The sequence below is a fragment of the Athene noctua genome, chromosome Z (assembly GCF_965140245.1).
Source record: "Athene noctua chromosome Z, bAthNoc1.hap1.1, whole genome shotgun sequence".
NCBI classification, from domain to species: domain Eukaryota; kingdom Metazoa; phylum Chordata; class Aves; order Strigiformes; family Strigidae; genus Athene; species Athene noctua.
In genome coordinates this window covers 77,444,311-77,467,157 of record NC_134077.1, presented here as the reverse complement: position 1 = coordinate 77,467,157, position 22,847 = coordinate 77,444,311, and the positions used below count along the sequence as shown (strand labels likewise).

Genomic DNA, 22,847 nt, shown 5'->3' with positions numbered 1-22,847 from the left:
GAACCGGGACACAAAGCAAAACACGAAAAAGAGAAAAGTGCTCTCCTGAGCACCATCTGTCTACAGTACTTTCTATTAGCTCATCCTGAAACAGACAGGGTGCTTGGAGAAACTCATGTGAAAACAGAGACTTCTTCATTTGGTATCCTGACTTCTGTGTGATTCCAGAAACACCTGGCAGGACTAGCACTAGCAACTGCTGCAAGCCCAAACTCCTACTTAAAGGTAGGGACACTCAGTCTTCCAGCACACAGTGAAGGACTACACTTTTGGCTGTGTTTTATTGTCAGAAGTTCAGGCTGCCACAAAAGTGACAGTCGCACCATCACGTTTCCCCCAGCTCCTTGTTCCCACCACCTGTCTTGTGCCAATATTAGGCTATGTGTAACAGGAAAGTGACCTGGAAAAAATTCCAGCTGTTCAAGGAGTTAGTCTATAGGTCAAACTCAAGGGCAAGAAGGAAATGCAGAAGCAGTGGAAGCAGGGACAGATGTCCTGGGAAAGGATATAGGGATGTTGCCTGGTTGTGTTGAGATGGGGTCAGGAAGACCAAGGTGCGGCTGGAGCCGAACTTGGCAAGGGATGCAAAGAATAAGGACTTCCACAGGTATGCCAGCCACAAAAGGAAGGTCAAAGAAAGTGTACATCCACAGATTAACACAACTGGCAAACTAGCAACAGCAGATGAGGAGAAGGCTGAGGTACTCAATTTTTTTGCCTCAGTCTTCACTGGCAAACTCTTTCCTCACACCTCTCAAGTGGATGGATTGCAAGGCAGGGACTGGGGGAGCGAAGTTCCTTCCACTGTAAGACAAGATCAGTTTCATGATCACCTGAGGCACCTGAACATACAAATTCCTGCCGGGACCTGCTGAGATGCATCCCAGAGTCCTGAGGGAATGGGCTGATGTAGCTGCCAAGCCACTCTCCATGACATTTGAAAAGTCACAGCAGTCAGGTGAAGGCCCTCGTGAGTGGAAAAAGGGAAACACTGCACCCATTTTTTAAAAAGGGTAGAAAGGAGGACCCTGGAACTATTGATCTGTCAGCCTCACCTCTGTCCCTGGGAAGATCATGGAACAGATCCTCCTAGAAGCTATGTTAAGTCCCATGGAGGACAGGGAGGTGATTTGAGACAGCCAGCATGGCTTCACCAAGGGCAAGTCCTGCCTGACCAACCTGGTGGCCTCCTATGATGGAATAACTACATCAGCAGAAAAGGGAAGAGCTACAGATGTTATCTATCTGGACCGTAAGGTGTTTGGCATGATCCCCCACAGCATCCTTCTCTATAAATTGGAGAGATACGGATTTGATGGATGGACTGTTCTGTGGATGGTGACATCCAGAGGGTAGTGGTCAATGGCTCAGTGTCTGGATGGAGATCAGTGACGAGTGGCATCCCTCAGGGGTCTGTACTGGGGCCAGAGCTGTTCAGTATCTTCACCAGTGACACAGACAGTGGGATCGAGTGCACCCCCAGCAAGTTTGCAGATGACACCAAGATGAGTGGTGCAGTTGACACACCTGAGAGACGGGATGCCATCCAGAGGCACCCGGACAAGCTCAAGAAGTGGGCCCAGGTGAACCTCATGAGGTTCTGCAAGGCCAAGTGTAAGGGCAGCTCCCAGTATCAGAACAAAACGGGCAATGAATGCATTGAGAACAGCCCTGCAGAGAAGGAGCTGGGAATACCGGTGAATAAAAATTTGGATATCAGTTGGCAATGTGTGTTTGCAACCCAGAAAGCCAATCATATCTTGGGCTGTATCAAAAGCCCATGATGGCCAGCAGGTTGAGGGAGGTGACTCTGCCTCTCTATTCTGCTCTGGTGAGACCCCACCTACAGTACTGTATTCAGTTCTGGGATCTTCAGCACAGGAAAGATATGGACCTTTTGGAACGGGTCCGGAGGAGGCCACAAATATGATCAGAGGGCTGGAACACCTCTCCTGTGGGGAAAGGCTTAAAGAGTTGGGGTAGTTCAGCCTAAAGAAGAGAAGGCTCTGAGGAGACCTTATAGAGACATTCCAGTACTTAAATGGCCTACAGGAAAGATGGGGAAAAATTTTTTAGTAGGACCTCTAGTGATAGGACAGGGGGTAGTGGTTTTAAAGTAAAAGGGTATATTCAGACTAGATACAAGGAAGACATTTTTTCCAGTGAAAGTGCTTGACTGGAACAGGTTGCCCACAGAAGCGGTGGATGCCTCATCCCTGGAAACATTCAAGTCCAGTCTGGATGGGGCTCTCAGCAATATGATCTAGTTGAAGATGTCCCTGTTCACTGCAGGGGAGTTGGACTAGATGACCTTTAAAGGTCCCTTCCAACCCAAACCATTCAATGATTCTGTGAAAAACCACCAGTTTGGGCTGAGCACCAGGTGCTCAGCTGATCCATCCCTGGATCTGACTATGGTAACAAAAAGGCTAGTTCTGACACAAGGGAGAAGAGAGGACTATCCAGTGAGTAATGACAGGAGGGACAGGATCAGTTTCCAGTTTCAGACTGCACTCATCTTGGCTTAAAATGATTGTGGAACTATACCTTAAGTGATGTTTTTTGGTTTTTTTTAAATAGATTATGGAAGATACTGGCTGAAAGGCTCGGAGATGGAAACACGTTTTTTTCATAAACAATGGCTGTAAGTACAAAACTAATTCTTCCTTTTCCCATGTAGTTTTTGGTTGTTCTACTAATCAGGCCTACAAACCTGTCAATTAATACATCCATGGGGTGCAGAGCAGGATATTGTGTGACACCAGTGTTGGTGGAAAAACAGTACATGAAAATATCACCTGTGATAGTGGGGCTAGATTTTTCTCTAAATATTTTTGGAAAATCTGGAATAATTCCACTGACTGAAAAGAAGGTGCCTCAGATTTATGTCAGTGTCATCAGGGCATCAATCAAGCTCTGAATTAATAATTTAGGAAGGTAGAGTTATGGTCATTACACAAACCTCAATGTATAAATGTCCTGAACACATTTAACTTTGAAATCTTCTGTCACCCAGACCATAACAGATTTTTGCAAATAATACATAATACTGCTTCCTAAGGGGAAAAAAGAGAGAGAAAAAAAAGAAAAAAAAAAACCCAAACATCCAAACAGAGTTTAATGATAGGTTAATGTATTAAACACTCGTCATTTTACTTAGTAGACTACCTGGACAAGCACTAGAAATTCCATTCAGACAGCTTTCTATAGAGATGGGAAAAAACCCCAACATTTAGATGGTTACTTCTAAGCAGCTTCACATATTGGATGAAAACATTATCCAAAGACAATCATGCTGTAAAGTCAATGGAATCTTTTACACTGAAAATAATGGAGAATAAGGGAAGAAAACATTACTGTCTTTGCTTTTCCTGCAGATGAACTCTGTCCTCATGGAGGCAATTACTAGCTTCACCATTTTTATACACTCACCTCCACTGCCTGCCACTACTTCCAGCACCAATGCTATCCGCTCGCTAACGTGGCTGATTGTCTCCACATCTAAATGAAATCAGCAATTTAACATTTATCAGAACAGCACATGTAAATAATATCCTTCTCTATTTTTCTTCATTCAAGTGTAATTATTACTTCCTGTTCTCATAAACAAAATGTTTATAAAAAATTACTTCTGAGAAAAAGATAAAAGTTTTCACAGGATGTGACTTATAAAAAAAAGATGAGAATGAGCAAAGCAGATGGCCATATTCTGCTGGTTTTTGCCCATCCTCACAGGAAAATTTCACTGCCATCAATAATTTCCAAAGTTAAGTAGGAATCTGGTGAGAATCTGACTGGTTTGCAGTATATTTTTTGATATTTCTGAAAGAACACAGAAGGTACTCTTTGTTCTGTAAGAGGACACATTGGTTAAACAGAAAAATGTATAAAAATGGCATATACTAGTACCTCTGTCAAACAGGTTTGTGCATTTGACAATCCCTAATAGCTGTGACAGAAGCAAATGTACTCAAACCATGTGAATCGTTGATTCCTATGTGGATGGATCCTCCTTGTGTATCACGTCCCACTGCTTCCTGGCACAGTATGAATGTGTGACCTGACCACAGTTCTGTAACTGGGTAGCCATGGAGAGATGAAATATACTTGCGTTTGCCACTTAGATTTTTTTATTATAACACAGGTTTCAGAGTACATATCAAATATACAAGTTCTGCACATGTTCTCAGGCCCTCTATGACTTTGCCCATATTTGCACAGTAAAAAGACCAAATATCTTTTTTTCCCCATCACTCCTCTTTTAGAGATATAATTTAAGGTTATGTTAATGAGTAATGTGCAATAGTGAGAAAAAGACCTAGGTCCATACTTCTCACAAGTTTAAAAAAAACATAAATGCATGTTGGGAATCTTGTTCTTTCAAGTGAGTTATACCATCTTCAGACCTCCAAATTTAACACTGAACTCTCACCACAGTTTTAGGTGTCTTTTTTTTGTTGTTTTTGACTTAACTCTGACAAACACAAGGCAGAAATATCAGGCAAATTAAAATGCATAGATTTAGAAATCAGAACAAGATACTGCAATACACACAGGCTGCATCATCAACTGTTAGCTGACAAAATGCTTTGCATGGGATTATTTTTCTTTGAAGCAATGTTATTTATGCCAGAGAAACTTCTTCTGTGACCTGGTGCTGCCACATTGCTAGAACACACTTTGAAATCACAGATTCCTTTAAGGGGGACCTGTTCTACCTGTAGCAGTAATTTATTCCAGGAGTTAGCCTTTCTTTTCTGAGATGGAAGTATCACAGAAGGTACTTAGCTCTCTTTAAGGGAAAATCAGATTTGTTATGATTTATGCTGTGTTGAGCTAAAGAAATGAAGAACTATTTGTAAAGGATTATGTTGCCTTGCATACAGCAGCTTGTATTCCTTAAAAGCAAAAAAAAAGCGGATGAGTGACCTGTCCCAGCAAGATATATTAAAAACAGGTCTCAGGTTATTTTAACTACAAAGAGCTACACGGGGTTGCAAGTGAGAATGGAGTATATAGTTGCATGTATTGAGAACACTGCAATAAAGATGAGGTGTTCTATAAAGCAGTACTGAAGATACCCAGTCTTCCCTGGGACAGCAGGGAAACAGGGGTCTGGCTCTGTAGTTCAGAGCCCAAAGGGACTGCTCGTTTCACGTGAAGTCTACAGAGCTAGAAAGCATGACAGCATAGTGTTTGCACACTTCCCATTTTTACCAATGGAAGTCCTAAAGCAACAGCAAAGCAAATCAAGAAACGTCAAGTTAAGGAACTCAGAAAGTTTTGGTCTTCCCATTCCCTTTGTATGTGTCAAGCTTACAGCTTACTTCAGCCTACTGCTGAAGGCAGAAGTTGAACTAAGAGCAAACTACTCTTACTGCAACTCTTGTGTCATCAGAATACTCTGCAAACACTGTTAAGTTCAGGCTCACAATACTTCTGTCAAATGCTAAATATTCTTATATTCCACATGGGAAGACTCATTAAGAGAGCTATATCCCAGAGACAGGCAAGAAACCCACAATAAAACTGGAAACAGAAAGCGAGGCTTTAACCAACAGATTGCCTATCATTTACGTTGCAGAGGATGCTTTGTACTGAACATAAGTGTCAGGGTTTTGGTAGCAGCAGGACGTGGAGGTGACTTGTTGTGGAGGCCATGAATTACCTTGTGCCAGTCACAGCTACTTTCAGCTGTCCCTGAAACTGCTGCAAATAATCCACCATGTGCCAAAACTTCCACCAGTCAGAGAGGCACATGGTGCCTCTGCTCACAGATACTTAAGAAAGCAGCAGCTGCTAAGAGGAGAGGATACACAGCTCGTGGCACTGTTGGGAATGTGGTTGGAGACGTACTCTTGGAAGGAAGTGCCCTGTGCCAGAGCAGGCACACCCTTGAAGGGATTGTGGGTCATGGGCAACCCACACCACAGCAGGGACACCAGTGTCCCACAGTAAACCCATGCTGGAGTGGAGGAAAACAACTAAGAAGCAAGAAGCAGTATGCACATCCCTGGTTTCCGGCATTGCCCCTCACCTCACCAAAGGGATTAAGAGTAGCTGAGTGTTAATGTGTAGCAAAACCAAGGTAAGTTGAGACCTGGAAGGGGGGAAGAGAAGTTTTTACTGAATTAGAGACTGGGAAGAAAGACGTTTTTTCCTCAATAGCCAGATCTGTAATCAAAAATTTTGTTAACTGGCAATAAATTAAGTACAGTTCCCCGAACCAAGACTGTTTTGCTCGTGATGTGCTTAAAAAGTACTCTGGCACATTACACACTATGAAATCTGTCGTTAGAGAAAAGGGATCACAGGAAGGAAGTAGAGGGGCATTACTTGCCATAGCTGGGCTGCTGTTTCAACAGTAAGTTACTGTGCTTAGGCAGCTGCATTAAGATTCTCACTAAAAAGCACATTTAGATGAAGTGTTTAAAGCACCCTATACAAGCAGTCACCAACACTGGGGGAGGGTGGGATGGAGCTAGTAGGCACCACTTCACTAGACAGTTTTGGCCACGGGAAGAGGTTCAGAAATTAATTAAGGTGAACTACTGCCAGTGGAAAATAAAGCTGGTCATACAGGGAGCCAGCACGAAGCCAATGCCACATCTTAAAATTCAAACCTTAGCTTATTTCCTGATAGTCTCCCCATAGAGACATACCTTAAAGATCTTCTGAGAGCTCTCACTGTGCAGTCTTCCTTGTCTGCCTGTTAGCTTCAGGAAAGGGCAGATATGCTTCCAAACTTCTTTTCTCCCAAACAACCAACTGGACATGCATTTTTTTCCTCAGGACCACCTGTGGGGTCAGTGACTGTGCCAGCTTCCTTTTTTGTCCCCACATAAAACTGCTCTAAGAAAAGACTTGGGATCTCCAAAATTAACACAGTGCTGGGATTGGGAGAAAGATATGCAGCATTTTAAACTATAGCCCCCTCTTTGATTGCAGAAAGGACAAGTGATGCAACTCCCAAATGGAAAGGGGAACTCTATTTGTACTCATCTGCTTAATTGGGTTTTATAACTGCTGCACTGGATTGCAAAATAAAATCTATTTTAAAGAAAGAGTTTAAGTCCTGCAGGCTAACATTACTATTAATCTACTGCCTGCTTCCCCAATTATTCTCCATTCTTGAACTTACGTTGATAAATCCGTTGCCTTCCTGTTTATTAAAGCATGTGGCAGTCTGTTTATTTAATCAGCTCTTGGCCCATTTTCTAATTATGGGAGATAATGTGGGCTCGTTTCCTGCCGTGGTGAACCTGGCAGGGCACAGGTTGTCCTCAACTACAGCATTAAAATTCCAGATATTTGTAATGTCTGCTTTTGTTTGGCAACTCCTTCCCTTCTCTCTGCCCAGCTGAAGATGAAAATACAGACATATGGTTTTCTTCTGTATTTCCACATTGCTGACAGCCACCCATGTCAAGGACAGGAAGACAGAAGCAGCTGGAGGTTTGTCAGTTTGCTGACATAGTGCCTCCCCACTGCAGGTGAAACATTTTTCTGGGAGACCTGCATCTCAGCAAAGTTAATCATATGCATCATATGATGATCCTAAGGATAATTTTGTGAAGGGAGGCAATGTTGGAATGCAAGAGGAAAGCACACACCAGCTGCAGGCATTCCTAGCTTGCTCTGCTGCTGGACTTGGGCCACCTCCTGCGCCACACTGGCCCCAGTTCTTTGTCTGTCTGCTCAGTGCAGGAATATTGTTAACCACCAGCTGCAGCATTAAATCACTTCTGTGTTCTCTTTATTCCAAAGCAAGCAAGTATCTAGCAACAGCCTTAAGACTGCATGTCCTCCTACCTTTGAGATACCCTGCCTTTTATCTTGCTTGTGACACATCCTCAGAATTTATCAGCCACAGCTAACCTAGGATCTAGTCTGGCAGGGAAATTCTCTTTTGCAGGGCCTCCTTCTATCCCTTAGGACACATTAGGTGGCATATTAAGTTTTCCTATCTAGAAAGAAACTACAGATACATTGCAAGCTATCAATACATACCATATGCAGTGTCTTTCAGGAGGCCTTGCTGGAAACAAGACCATCTTATTTTGTCTGACTTTACAGTCCCTCCCTTCAATCAGCATAAGCATATACAAGTACCACACCTGCAACAGCTCCCATTCCTGAAAAAATCCAGGTAAACATCACTTTGCCACACTTTCAGAAGTGTTTCATACCAACTACTCTATAAACCTCCTTGCAATGTGCCTTTATATGGAATGACTGAAAATCTGACGTGGTCCTGGGCAGCCCTCTTTAGGTGACACTGCTTTGAACAGGGATTTGGACTACATGATATCCATAGGTGCCAGCCAAATTAAGCTATTCTGTGATTCTGTGGAAAAAAAAAATAAATCCCAGTGGTTCTAGCACTTCATCAATAAGCTCTACGACACAGTATTTTCCAGATACTGACCCATGGAGAAATGTTGCCCTGATCCCTTTTAAATTGGCTAAATGCCCACAGTGGGGGTTTGTGCATAAACTGTTTTCTGAATTACGCCCTACTTTTCCTTCTCTGCTTACATGTTGATTTGATTTGCATTTGCAAGTAACAGCAAAAGCGTTTCCATTTCTGAAGCTTTACTTTTGGAAACAATGAATTTAATTTTGATCTGTTTCAGTCCAAAAGGAAGTGTCTGGTTTTGTTACACTGCTAATTGTCTGAACCTCTGTCTCACCTCATCCATCTCACTTAGACCCAGAGTGTGCTCTGGATCTAACACACTCAGTACCTTCACAAACACTTAATTAAAGATTAAAAAAAAAACAGAAAACAATTCACCTTTATATAGACCACTGTTCCATTCACATGCATACAAGTGACTGCTATGCTACTCCCATGCTGTTACTGACCAGTGAAAAAAGTTAGAATAAAATTATAATAAAATATATAGTACAGGAAGAAGCTGAAGAGAAATGAATTTCTATTTTCCCACTTTGTATGGCAGTATCTCCCACCTTGTATTTTTCCATACAAAATACATTGTGCTTTTCTCTTTCTACCGAGCATCTCACAAATACTGCAGCAGATGGGATTGGTCTATGGACAGAGGCAAGAGTTCATCCCTCTAAACTGTTTGTGTTCAACCATGGACCTTTATGCCCAGAGGAAACCCACTGCAACAAGTGTGGGAAATTCTCAGTGAAGGTAGGAGGAAAATTTCCTAGAGCTTTTCCCCAGACCCCACACTTACCAAAGGCTCTAGTTCTTTGCGGTCTATGAGGTTGAGCTCTGTCACAAAGTAATAAAAATGCTTGTAACAGGTATTGACGTGAGCCTCAGCCCCCATGAGGATGATACGGTCAAAGTGGTGGATGTAGACATGAACAAACACACGAAAAAGCCGGCAGAGTATCTTCTTGCAGATCTGAAGGAAGTTCTTTGGAAAGGGAACACCTGTGAATAGAGAAGGCAGGGTTGTCATAACCATTCTGTCATCCTCCCAAGACAACAGCTTTGGAGCAAAGTGTGAGTTTGTAATTGCAAATTAGGTTATGACCTCCAAGACCTGCTTTCCAATCCAGAAGATCACTTAATGCATACGTTTATCTGACTGCTAGTTCCAAAGGTAAACAAATACTTAAGCAACTCTAATGGATCAAGACAAAGAGGTACTGGTCCTTTTTCCCTGAGTAATTTAATGGACAAACACTGAGTATTATAATGTTCAGAAACATGATTTTCACTGCAGTTCACACTGTCCCATCAACATCAATGGTTTTAAATCCTGAGGTGGATGTTCCTCATACTGATACATACAGAGCTCATCCCAGAAGTGACAGACACTCTTCTGCTCATCTTATTCAACAGCAGCATTTCACAGCATCAAACTTAATAATGAATTTGAAATAACTGACTGAAGGACCCTTGCTTTCACCTTCCTTCTAGTGACGTGTACCACTATGATTGCTCTTCTAATAGAAAAATTACAGACACACAGAAACAACTCTTCCAGAGTATCTTGGAAGTTACACCACTTTGCAGCTGGAGACTCCAAAGCAGCAGAAAAAGCAACAATTGCAAGTAAACAGTGAGGCATCCACAGTGTGGCACCAACAATCCCTTCAAAACCATCCTTCATTAAAGACTGATCGTGCATGGCATTGTGTAGCACTGAGCTGCCCCATCTCCTTCTATGATTGTGCATTGGACATGATGACTGTAGTGCCATGCTCGAAACTCTACTGCTACTTTCCTTTGTTGCACATTCTCCTGGTTTTTAGTTATAATTCACATTTTAGTTATATTTGAACTACAACTGTAACTTACTGCTTCTTTTTAAAAAAAAAACAAAGCCTCACACCAAACCAGTCCCATACTCCCTAAAAGCCCAGCTCATGCTCTTAACAAGAAAAATGTTTATTATTTGCAGAAAAAATATGGAGATATTAATTTGACACTGTTGTAAGCTTTCTAGTTTTCAAATTTTAGCCTCCTGTTGAATAATGTTTGGCACTCATAAGAGTGGTGAATTAATGGACAAATTGCCCAGTTTCACTGAGGAGGACGTGAGGACATAATGGTGAGAATTTCCACACTGAAAACAGATTTTTGATTATAGATTACATAAATTATCAACTGTGGCTGTCACTAGTCTGGGTCCCATCAGTAGAAACATGTGCCTTAGTTTGGACTCCCTGGCCAGGAAGATACCAGGTTATATCTACTGCAGATGTGAACACTGCTGTGCCTGTTAGCATGCAAGTGGGGAAGCACATCAGCATGCAGAAGTGTTCAGGTCAGTGTATCCCCAAACTGCATCTACATTTGCTATTGCTGTGGCACAGATAATGCAGGAAAGTGTCTTTGGTTTGTTTGGTCTGTACTGGGTTCATCAGAGGCAAATCCTCTTGATATAATTTCAAGTAGCTTCAGAGATGCAGTTCAGCCCTTCTTACTCTGACGTACAAACTGGGAACCAGAGAAATAGCTACATCTATCAAAGCACAACTACTTTATCTCCTTAAGAAATGTTTGGTTTTGGTTGTCACATCCATCCATCTCAATGCTAAAGCTAATATCAGAGGTCATGGAGGAGGCCTAAATGCTCAGGTCATGAAGCAAGACATCACAGAATCACAGAATCAAAGAATACCAGGTTGGAAGGGACCTCAAGGATTATCTGGTCCAGCCTTTCTTGGCAAAAGCACGGCCTAGACAAGATGACCCTGCACCCTATCCAGCTGAATCTTAACAGTATCCAGTGTTGGGGAACCCACCACTTCCCTGGGGAGATTATTTCAGTGAAAAATTGTGGAAAATTTTCCTCTTTTGTCCAATGTGAATCTCCCTGGGAGTAACTTGTACCCATCACCCCTCATCTTCTCCACGTGACTCTTTGTAAAAAGGGAGTCTCCATCTTCTTTGTAACCACCCTTTAAATACTGGATCATGGTGATGAGGTCTCCCCTAAGCCTCTTCTCAAGGCTGAACAAACCTAGTTCTCTCGCCCTTTCCTCATACACAGGCTTTCCGGTCCTTTGATCATCTTTGTGGCCCTCCTCTGGACACTCTCCAGCCTGTCCACATCTTTTTTGTACAGCAGGACGAATACTGAACACAGTATTCCACGTGTGGCCTGACAAGCGCTCAGAAGAGTAGGACAATGACATCTTTTTCTCTGCTGGTGATGCCCTTGTTGATGCAGCCCAGCATCCTGTTGGCTTTCTTTGCCACTGGAGCACACTGTTCACTCATGTTGAGCTTGTCGTCCACCAGGACACTCAGGTCCCTTTCAGAGAGCCACTCCCCAGCCGGGTAGATCCCAACCTGTGCTGCACTCCAGGATTATGTTTTCCCAGGTGCAAGACTTTACACTGTTGTTAGTTAGCCTTGTTGAACTTGTTAGCCCACTCTTCCAGCTTATCCACGTCTTCCTGCAGGGCACCTCTCCCTTCCAAAGTGTCCACTTTCCTACCTGATTTAGTATCATCAGCAAACTTCATCAGGGTACACTTGATCCCATCACCCAGATCACTTAAGAAGATACTAAACAGGGTTGGGCCCAGTATCAATCCTGGGGGATCCCACTTGTGACATAGCTAAACTATGGAAATGATGATACATACAGATGTCTTGGCAATATTTGAATCAAAACTCCATGCAATTAGCAAACACCTGGATTATAACAAATAATTGTTGCTATTTCCAAGGGCAAAATAAATACAATCTATCAAAAACCATAACAGAAACCACACTTAGTTGCTTATCTATCAGGTAATCACACCTCAGCCATCAGAGCATGGCTAAATTCAGGCATGATTACAGCAGCAGCCTCCTTTACATTTTTGTAAAAGCTACCCAAACCACAATTTTTAAATATACCCAAGAAAATGTTAAAAAGGGAGAAGGACAATAGCTGGCACTTGTCCCTGCAAGCTGGTTCAACGAACTGAGAGATGAATTCTTGAAGGCTCTCTGTTTTCTGATCCAGAACAGGCACGTCTCAAAATGGAGAATAATTAGTTTTGTCTTCCATGGGTTGATATATGATTGTTACTGAAGAATGTTACTGTAATGAAGAAACTCATGTATTAACTGACTAAAACAAGCTGAATAAACCAAGATGACAAATCCTTTAACTTCTCTACAGCCCATGTTCCCACTTACCAGTTACAGGCAGTAAGTGCAAAGGCCATAGAGCGCTGTTTCTGCTGCGAGTGAGGACTTTCATCTGACAGTTTTTTAGATGTGTTAGGCAGTCAATTTGAGGACACATAACTAACACACAGAAAAAAAAAAATAGCTGGTGCATAATAAACTTGCAGCATTCTCACTGCTCCTCATGTGTATTAAGTTTTCAGGCAGGCTGTGTAGTCTCATTTGTCGTTGTGGAAGCAAAGCTATCTGTTTTATTTACTCTTAAATAAACAATGAAACACTGCTGCTACCACAGATTTATTACCTGGGTATGGCATAATGGCCCTCTGACTTCTTTCCCCTTCCTGCAAAACTGGTTTATGAACTGACAGTGTCCTCAGTAGTTTAAAAGTACCTCCTTGTATCACTGAAAGCAATTGGTAGCTGTACAGTGAGATAGAGTCCTTAGCCTTGGAGAGCCTGCCAGCCAGTCTGTCCACGGAGTTTACAGAGGAGGCTCAAAGTCTGGTCAGCCTCAACATACAGATGAACATATGGAAGTGGCTGCAGCACTACTTTAAGCATACACTCTGCTGCTCTTTGTATTCAAAATTAGACAAAAGGATGGGAAATACAATCTCGAAGAAAAAAACCCTAATACAACAGAACAGAGTCTGATCTCAGTTATGGTAGAATGAATCTGAAGACATGCTATCAAAATTCTAAAAATCAGAGTGAAATGATTCTAGATTTATATTCTGAGGTCAGAATTTGGCCTAATGTTTTGTTCCCACTGCAACTGCTATAGTTATAAATAAATCAACCACAGAACATAATAATTACAAGTGGCTCTTGGGAATGGAGTAGCTTAGATTTAGATCCTTGACTTGTTAAGGAGTCTGTTCTCTGTCCTTCAGCTCAGACACAGTAACCTTTGCTTTTCCTCCCTCCAAGCCCTCATTTAACATGGAGTCCAGGTTTAATAATTCCTTTCCTGGTACTCTGTAGTTAAAAAAGAAGAGGAAGAGAAAAAACAACAACTCAAACCCACCAAAAGTCCAAGTATTTATTTAAACTTTGGATTCTTTTCAACAGTGAAAGAAACTTCCAAGAAAGATGACTATCTTACTAGGTGCAGTGTGATACTATAAAGAGACAGAATGTAGAAACACCAAATTAGATTGCTGAGTTATGGTTATTAAAAGGCAAAGAAACACAAAGATGACACTGATATTTTGGAGGTAGCTGCTATTTGTTGAAAAAAGTATTTATGGATGAGTGAACTGGAGCCTTGATTCATCTGCAAGCTGAGCCTCAGTGCTTCTGCGTGACAAGAAAGCAACAGACGGATCCTTTTTGTTAACTTCGTGTTCAAAATCCCAGAGCTCCCCATTATGCCCCACGAATGTGCAAGGAGCTTTCAAACGTCCCAGTCACACAGTAGAAGGTCCTTTAATTCAGGGCTATATATGCAATTGGGAAACAATTCAGTGGGTAGTGGATAGGCATGGTATAACCAGTAACAAACACAGCCAGCATGACTGTACCCATCCATACCTCTCCGGAGTGCGTGCTGTACTTGCCAGTGCTGTATTAACAGAAGGTCTCCTGCAGAAAAGCTGCATCCATATACCCTGGCAACAGATGCACCACAGCAGCACAGGGGAACAATCATGTCATTTCCCCTTTGCTCCAACCTCCCCATACTCGCTTGACCTTTTCTGACTGTGTTGACTTGATAGAAAAGGCCACTTCTAACATGAGTAGGACTCTACAACTTCCAAAACTCAACTTCCCCAATCCATTTATCAAGTTCTTTTCCATCAGAAAATGGGGGGATTTCTCCCTTCTTTTTGAAAACAGTCTTATATCCACAGCTCTCTGTAGGCTATCTACTTCATTCCTTATATGTTCTTATTTTGCTGGCAGGTGATTTGCTCCTGTGCTGGAGTAAGGATCCAGATCTAATCTATACATCACTAACCGGACATACAGCACAGTGCTAATAAAGTGAGTCCTGTCACTGATCTGTTGCCTTATTTCTCTGAGTATTCCACATACATGACAACTGCACAGTGTCAGGGCCCTCCTCAAAACTCAAAACACTCACTCCCCAAAAGCAGTTATTACGACTGCTGTCTGCCCAAAAGGCTGGTCACAATAACATGCAGTGATTACCAGTAAGTTAATGGTCTGTTGGTTTAAAACACAGATATTTTAATGCCACGATGAAGGTCCTCTCATTTAAACCCTGCTGATACAAAACCTGTTCTTTGTATGATGCAAAAAAATGGTGGGATAAGACAGAGAGACTAAAAGTTAATTAGTTGGAGATCAAGGAGGGTAACTGAAGCTCTGCAATGAATGCAACAGGCAAAAATTCTGATATGCAACAATATCAAATTGTCTTACTGCAATACATATGACAACCTCCCCTGAACTAGGTCAGCTGCACAGGTTAGAGAAGCAACAGAAGAAAAGTCATGATACAATTTGTCTTTGTTGCTCGACTGATTATCTCTAGGCAAGAGTCAGAAAGTATATGGTCCCAGAAAGTCAATGCTGAGATACCAGAGCAACCTAGACTTTTCGCCTGTACTGTTACATGTGACTGACTGGCTCACACTCTTGCCTGTAACTTGCAAGGAAAATGACTGCCCAGTTAAATCTTCTCTGATGCCAAAGGCATGAGTAGCTTTGACCTTCTTTATTTGTGTGGTTTGATGTCTTGCTTTACTCAAGGGAAGCTGGTAAGCCCTTTGGCAATTGTGCACAGAAATTTTGCTGCACATTTGAAAGTCCTTTTACAGGACACAGCCATAATGAATTCTTTTTTTAAAATACAGATGGGGGAAAGAGAAGAACTCGCATGTCCATTGGCAAAATGATTGACACTATACTATTGCAAACACAGCTTAAAAACATACAAACCTGGTAAAGTCAGAGTTTTTCAATTTTTTTTAATAAGGAGCAAGAAAATATGGTTAGCAGAAACTAATAATTTGAAGAAGGCACCTGAACCAAACCCTTCCTCCCCTCCTGCTTCCATGTTTTCCTTCTCCTATCCCCGCCCCAAGTATAAAAATTTGCAGAAGATGCCCTCAGCTATTTCTGGAAGCTTTGCTACAAAAACACCTACCCTGACACAAGCAGATTTTAATGTTATCTCAGTTTGTTAGTCAAGGAAGTGTCTTTCTCAAGGGTCAAAGAGAACAATGTCAGTTTTACTGGACTTTGTTCCTCACACAAATAAGCAGATAACTTACTGTGATAACTTGTATGTGTACGAAAACAACCTCAGTGCATATCGATAGTTCCTTTTAGAGGTGATTCAGAAGTTTTAAATAAGTTATTTTTCTCTCCAGTAAAATGTAGTTCTTTCATGAGATAGGGAAAGACAATTATACAGCAGTGTGCAAGGGAAGTTTAGTGGAAGATCAGAAGTTCTGGTCCAGAAAACTATGAACAAAAAAATCTAACAACAGAATCCTAGTCCCTGACTTTCCTGATTTATAACAGCACAGCCTGGAATAAAGTCTGGGGGGCTTTTAAATCTGCTTCTACATGTTTAACTATTTTTGCTTTTATAACGTAGGATCTGGGGGTAACACAACAGATGCTTTTCACTACTCTGTTTTTAAAACTGTTAGAAGGTTGTAAAATTGAATGAACCTATCAGCTGAGGAAAAAGAAGCAAGCAACCCCCTCCCAGCACAAGTACTCTCAAACATCGGAGAGCTAAGCCAGATTCATCTTCAGAAATCTGTAACTGCAACCTGAGCAACTCTGTCTTCAGTTGCTGCCAATCCAGGTCCTTGTTCAACTGAGGACCTTCCCAGGCACACAAAGTTTTCCTTCCTTTGTTTTCTCAGAACTGCCTTACTGGAAGAGGTCAGTCCCTCCCTCTCATATAAACCCCAGTTGATGTTCAAACACTAGAAAGGATATCCATCTTTCCTCCAAGAAACACTCAGCACGTTCCTGGCATGCATTGGTTGCATCAAGTTCAGTACCAAAGGCAGTGGTCATTGTTTTCATTTCAGAGCAGAGCCAGAGACGGTTGCCTGTCTTTCATGTATCACTCAGGTTTTTTGGCGGTAGTTCTAAAACTAAGGATACTCAAATCTCTTTCTACTGTTTTGCAGGGAAGTATGTTTATCAACAGAAAACTGATGAACCTAGGAGGCTGCACTCTTCATGCCATCTTGACGCCACTGTGCTGAAAGGAAGACTCGCAACGTCAGAAGGCAGCAGAAGACACACCATGACTCTGTAGCCCAGTGGGTAAAGTCCTGCTCCTCAAAGTGCTCCTGCATTTTGCAGTAACATATTCATCTCATAAAAGGAAACCCATTTCAAATCATTCTGGAATAGGAAACAGAGTACACAGGACTTTATGCTCACAGATGACAGCACTTTCCAAGAGATTTCAGGTTATGTCAGCAGGCACGCGTGCATACACACACAAATCCACACATGCAAACACACCCACACACACTCATACTGTGAAGCATGCATAAAAGCTATCATTGACCGACAGGTTTTGAATCCAGTGTAATTCCAAAACAGGAACTAAAGTCACACAAAGAAGATTTGAGTATTTTGATTGCCTATGCCCCTATAAGACTAGCTTTACTATTAAAGTATAGGCTAGTAAGGCTTGGATTTACAAGGCACTCAAAAACTACTATTTCCCACACAAAGGCACTACTTTCATATAAACAGATCCTTCCAATATGTCATGAATAGATAAGAATCTGACTCTTCAGATGCCTCGGAGCCCATCTGGTACCCAGAAATCAAAAGAAGTTTTACCACTAATTTCATTAAAAATTAGTCTGGAAGATCAATGCACAAGAGTATCCTGTTTCTTTTAAAGTATCATGAAGCTAAGTAGCATATTATTTTGATGTCACTAGCAAAGGACAATTACAGAAACCATTTCAAATGTTGCACAAACGACCATAACCAACTACTTTTGCAAGATTCATTTGCTAATAAAATTTGTGAATGAAAATAAGTCAATAAAAATCAAATGCACTACAGGACAAAAATTTTAAAGAGGAATAAATGAAAGGAATATTTTAAAACAACTACACCAGAATAAGTTGATTTGCTCTATTATCATATTCAGCTGAGAAAGGGAGGCACCCTTATTTCACTAGAGTAAAATTTTCTCCTTGACAGAACAGGGTCAATACTCTCTGAAGCCTTCCCTCAGCATCCATCATCTAATTCCTGCTCACTAAAGTCTGGAATATCAAAGACTTTAAACAGCCTTGAATACTACCTTTAGAAGAAACACCTCTGGCCCCACTACCCATCTTATCAACAGAGTTTTAACTATTATATAAAGTACATTTCTACATTGCAACAGCTTCAGCTGCATGAACTCTTTGGGTCTTGAAAACTGTAAACATTTTCTGTTATTTCATTTAAAGCCTACTGAATGTCACAGAACTGAAAGGAGAATAAGGCAAAGATTATTTTAACGTAATATCTTTTGCTAGAAGCTAGTCTGCAGGAATTACTTTTATTTCATTTAAAAGAACAACAAAGCACTCATTAGGCCTTAATTTTTATAAATGAAAGGCCTAAAGAAATTCAATCACAGAAGCATAAAATATTTCTTCAGGGTACCTGCTTTCCATACAAATTAATAAAATACTTTTCTATATATGCCAGAAAAACAATATATAGCCCCACTCCACTCCTCAAGACACTGCCTTTCCTTTCACCTTATAAATGAAATTGAAATACTGGTCAGATCCCCACATCGTTTTTATTACACAAGGACAATTTAACTGAAGATGGGATTTACAGGGATTTTCTATCGGCTTTAGCACAGCTTTAGAAACCTACAGCAAGACTAAGTGCACTTATACCAGCAAGGGTAAGCAGTGATAGAGCTAAACATACACTTTGGAGTTTCTGTCTGAAAAGACTGATTTATCTATATGTTTAACATTAATCATCTGAGGAGCAAACATTCATTTATCTTCATATTTAATGTTTTAATGTCTATACATTTTTATCTATAGGTTTAACTTAAGTTTACATGATCTCTACCATTGCTCATATGGTGTGTAACATCAATCACCTTTTAAGGTTATGGGAATGTATATGGTCACACTGTAACTAACATAGCCTGAAAGATAAGACGTTGAAGGACAGATAAAACTTGTGTGTAAAACCTGACAGAGAGTTGACAACTTTATGTATCTGGACACTCTAAAATTTCCTGTCTGTAAAACAGAATGATGAGTGAATGTGGTCTTGGCCTCAGCAATTATCCAAAAGCATCCTTAAAGAGGAGGGACACAGTAGCACAGGTGCTAGTTGCCGTAACTTCTGTGCTTGCAGGCTTTGAGTCGGTGTGTTTTGACTCTGAGCACTAAGAAACTATGTAAGATGCAGATCACCTACATCTCAGAGAGTGCTGCCAAAGACAAATTAGCTACTAGCACCTGGAATGATGTCAGCTGTGCATTACTGAAAAAAGGACTACTAAGAAGCTGGATGGGAAGCTTCAAACTACTACAGACCCATTTCTATGACACATGTTTATTGGAAGAGTTCTGCCAGGTCAGTGTGCTGGCAGGCAAGAAAAGACTTTTTAAAAGGTTTCACTTTGGCATTTTGAGGAGTATCTGTAGATGCTGGGCTCAAGCTGGCTCTTCCATGGAATAAGAACCATGAATAAATCATAGAGAAAATGGATTTTTTATTTCCTCCTGCTTACTCACAAGCAACCTATTTATATTTTTGATTTCTAAAATCCTGAGTGTCAATACTAGTCTCCTAAATCCTCCACTCACCCCTCAAAATTTCCAGTTCAGTGTGTCTTAAAACATTAGATCTTCACGATAGGTCAGCCTGCCAACTTACCCTTTAGTGATGTTTCAGGAAGCTGAATGTTACGGAAGTAATGTCCAATGGGGTGCAATTTGTTATGAGTACACTGGAGAACTCCACCTGTGACAGAAGATACAGAGAGGCTCTAGAGTTCACAGGCTCAAGGCACTGTGCCTTTTTCTTTCCTCTTATCTCAGAGATAAACACAGCAGAAGTTGTGATTCTGCTGACAGCAACAGCTTAACATGGCCATGGAAGTGGGACTGTTCAAAGAACAATGGCAATAAACTCATACACAGCAAGGAGTCCGTTGCTAGTAACTATAATGACACAGAACTGATGGATAGTCTGCAAAGACCAAGTACTTTATATTCTCTGACTTGATCACATAAGAACAAGAGCAAAACACTGAGCAAAACATTTATCAATAGCATAGTATGCACTGTTGGTGCACCACAAGAGGCTACTGTATGAGTAATGGAAGCATAGGAAGGGATCTAGCGATGTGTGGTGACACGTCTACAGTTTCAATACTTTGCCTTCATCTGCAAATACACATAGGATTGCTGAACCTCAAAAGTAGATTTCTACAAACACTAACTAAGCAATTATGAACTTAGATCATATATTCTTTAGGCAAGTGTTATTCGTGTATGCCCTGAGATCCAGTAACTTTATCTATTACATTTAAAAATTAACAGGTAGCTCTAAGGAAAAGAGAAAGTATTGAGAATGCTCTGTGGCCCACCACTCAGGTTCAGCATGGATCTGTGCTGGAAAATACAATGACCTTTCAAAAAAAAAAGATTACAGACTGTGTTCAAAAAACTCCTGCAACAAGCAAGCTATATTAAGGGTAAAAAACTAGACAGAATAGAAGTGGTAAGAAGAAAGAGATGGCTGTTATACTCCATTTGACCATAACAGGCTGATACCACAGTATAGTGTTGTTCAATATGCAGGGCAGAGAATTTCACATACTGCATCAAGTCATACTTTCTGGCTATACCATGGTTAAGAAACCATTCATTGTTTCCCAGAAACATCACCTTTCTATTAACAAAAAATGAGTAAATATGAAAAAATGTTCAACCGCAGCACTGCATCAGTATGGGCAGTCCATTATTACAAATTCTAGTAGAGTTTCTAAATTTCTACTTATGGCAACTGAGTTAAGTTTACCCTCAACCCAATGGATACAACTGCATTCTTCTCCACAGACTTCAGGTTGCTGCTAGTCTGTTTATTTTTCCTCTGAAAGCATCATCATGATTAGTCTTGCACTCCTGCCCCTGATTCAGAACACCTTTTCAGTGGGACTATTCCCAGGACAGTGTGCTTACCAGTCTCGGAGCAAGGTCTGAGCATACTTTGTGAAGGAATATGCTCAGACCTCGTAACATATTCCAAACTCTGTGAAGGCTGCAAAACATTAAAAAATTACAGACTTTATGCCCGGATCTCTCCGAGGGCTTATTCAGTCATGCTGCCTTAGGGACTATGGGAAACTCTTACAACACCTTCACAAGTGTTCCTATATGGACATCTTTTCTTGCAGCACTTAAGCTTCTGGAATCATGGGGCTATGTGAAAAATTGGGCGGGTTTTATACACATGTATACACAAAATCTTCTAATATTTATCCCAAAATCAAATGCAAGGTCTAAGCCTTCTTGATTTGGCAGAAAAAAAAGTTTGAAAGATGAACACTAAACACAGAATTCAGAAGACTAAACAAAATAACTTCATTTTAAAATCTGCTCTTTTTCAGTTACCAAGACAAACTGAAGGTTGATTCAAAAGGTGCCTTTTAAGTTGTGATTAAATTTGAATACAAGATGACTGAAGACCACACAGAGACATCACACTGACCACACTGTCTGTTCATTCATTCAAAATTTGCTATGGATGGTCCTTTACAAAAATCTTTGTTACAGTTTTAGAACTTCTCCAGACCATCACTGAGTCACAGTAAGTCCCAGCAGAAGCACTGCCATGACTGTGAAGAGTATTGCTTAACAACGAGGCAAATGAAAGAATATATACATATAAAAAAGATCTCCCCAAGTATAGATCATGAAGTAGTATGTACAGTCTGTAATACCTTCACTTCTTTCCTAGCAGTAGGTTAGAACAGACTTCAGGTTAGAATAAAAGCTGCATTGATCCCTGAATCTGAGATGTTTGTGGCACCCTGACAATTCAGAAAATGTATTTACAGCACAGTTGTTTTTATGATGCACTACTAAGCGCTAAGAGCAGCTGCAGTATCTCCACTAAAATTTCTGGTGCAAAAAGGAGAATATGCAGCAGCTCCAGAAATATTAAAGAGAGAAACTCAAGCGCAAAATATGTAGCCTCATTAGTCAGCATACAGGTTAACTTTCCACTTACCTTTAAATTACTCTTTTCAGTTAAATTTAAGCTGTTCCAACAGAGAACATACAAATAAAACTTCTTAAATTTTCTGACAAAACCTCTGTATGACAAAGAAGGAAAATTTCTGCCATTCTGATTTGTAATCAGCTTTAGAAACCCCATAGTTTGAGGGGAAAGAGGAAATAACATTCCCTCTGAAGGCAACTTGCCTAAACTATTCTATGAGTATGCGATTCCATTAAAGCATCACATTCCTGTTATCAAAAAACTAGTGGAGTCAGTAAAAGAGAAAAGTAACGTAAGGACAGCTAATGGCAAGATTCTCTAGTACTACCATTGCCCATTTTACGTGCTTTTTTTTGAGTGTTTACCTGAGGAGGGGTGAATGTAAGCACAAGCTTAATAATAAATATAGAAGGTAGGGCTTTGTGGAAACACAGAGTTATGTCCCACCTGCTTTGTGCTTTCTTTCCTTTTTCATTCTGTCTTTTGCTCTACTTCCTTTATATTTTTCTCATGTTAATACCAAAATAGTGTACCATGCAAATGGTGGATTGCAAAGCTGTCTTTAGCTCTGCCAGCCTCTAGGCTGGCCCTTCTCCTCCTCTTGATATCTTGTATAAAAGAAAACTTTTTAGAGTCAAATTATTCATCTAACTAACAGTCTGATTTGGTTTTGATGCCTTACTAAATTTCTACATGAGCTTTATTATTTTTGTAAATTTTCTTATGGCTGAAAATTTATTTAGCATTTCTGTTTTTCCACATCTTGTATTATCCTCTTATGTAATAAGAAAACTCTAAACATTTTGTTCTGACAAATCAGAAAAAACTAACAAACAGTATTTTCCTTTAGACACTTTTTGGTCTGATTTACATACTTTGAATGTGAGGATTAGCGAAACTGTAACTTTCATGAGGTTATTCCTACTCGTCTAACCCCCACAATGAGACAGAAATATGCAATGCACGTTGAAATTGCCATGAAGTTAAACTTCTGCTACAATACACTCAGAAT

General features: G+C 40.7%; 1 protein-coding gene across 1 annotated transcript in view; it reads right to left on the bottom strand.

The window, feature by feature from the left end:
• Positions 1-22,847, bottom strand: part of MOB3B (MOB kinase activator 3B) — a 103,663-nt gene that overhangs the window by 16,449 nt on the left and 64,367 nt on the right. The window contains exon 5 of the mRNA XM_074931589.1: positions 9,210-9,412. Coding sequence (XP_074787690.1) covers positions 9,210-9,412 — 203 coding nt within the window. The remainder of the gene's footprint in view (positions 1-9,209; positions 9,413-22,847) is intronic.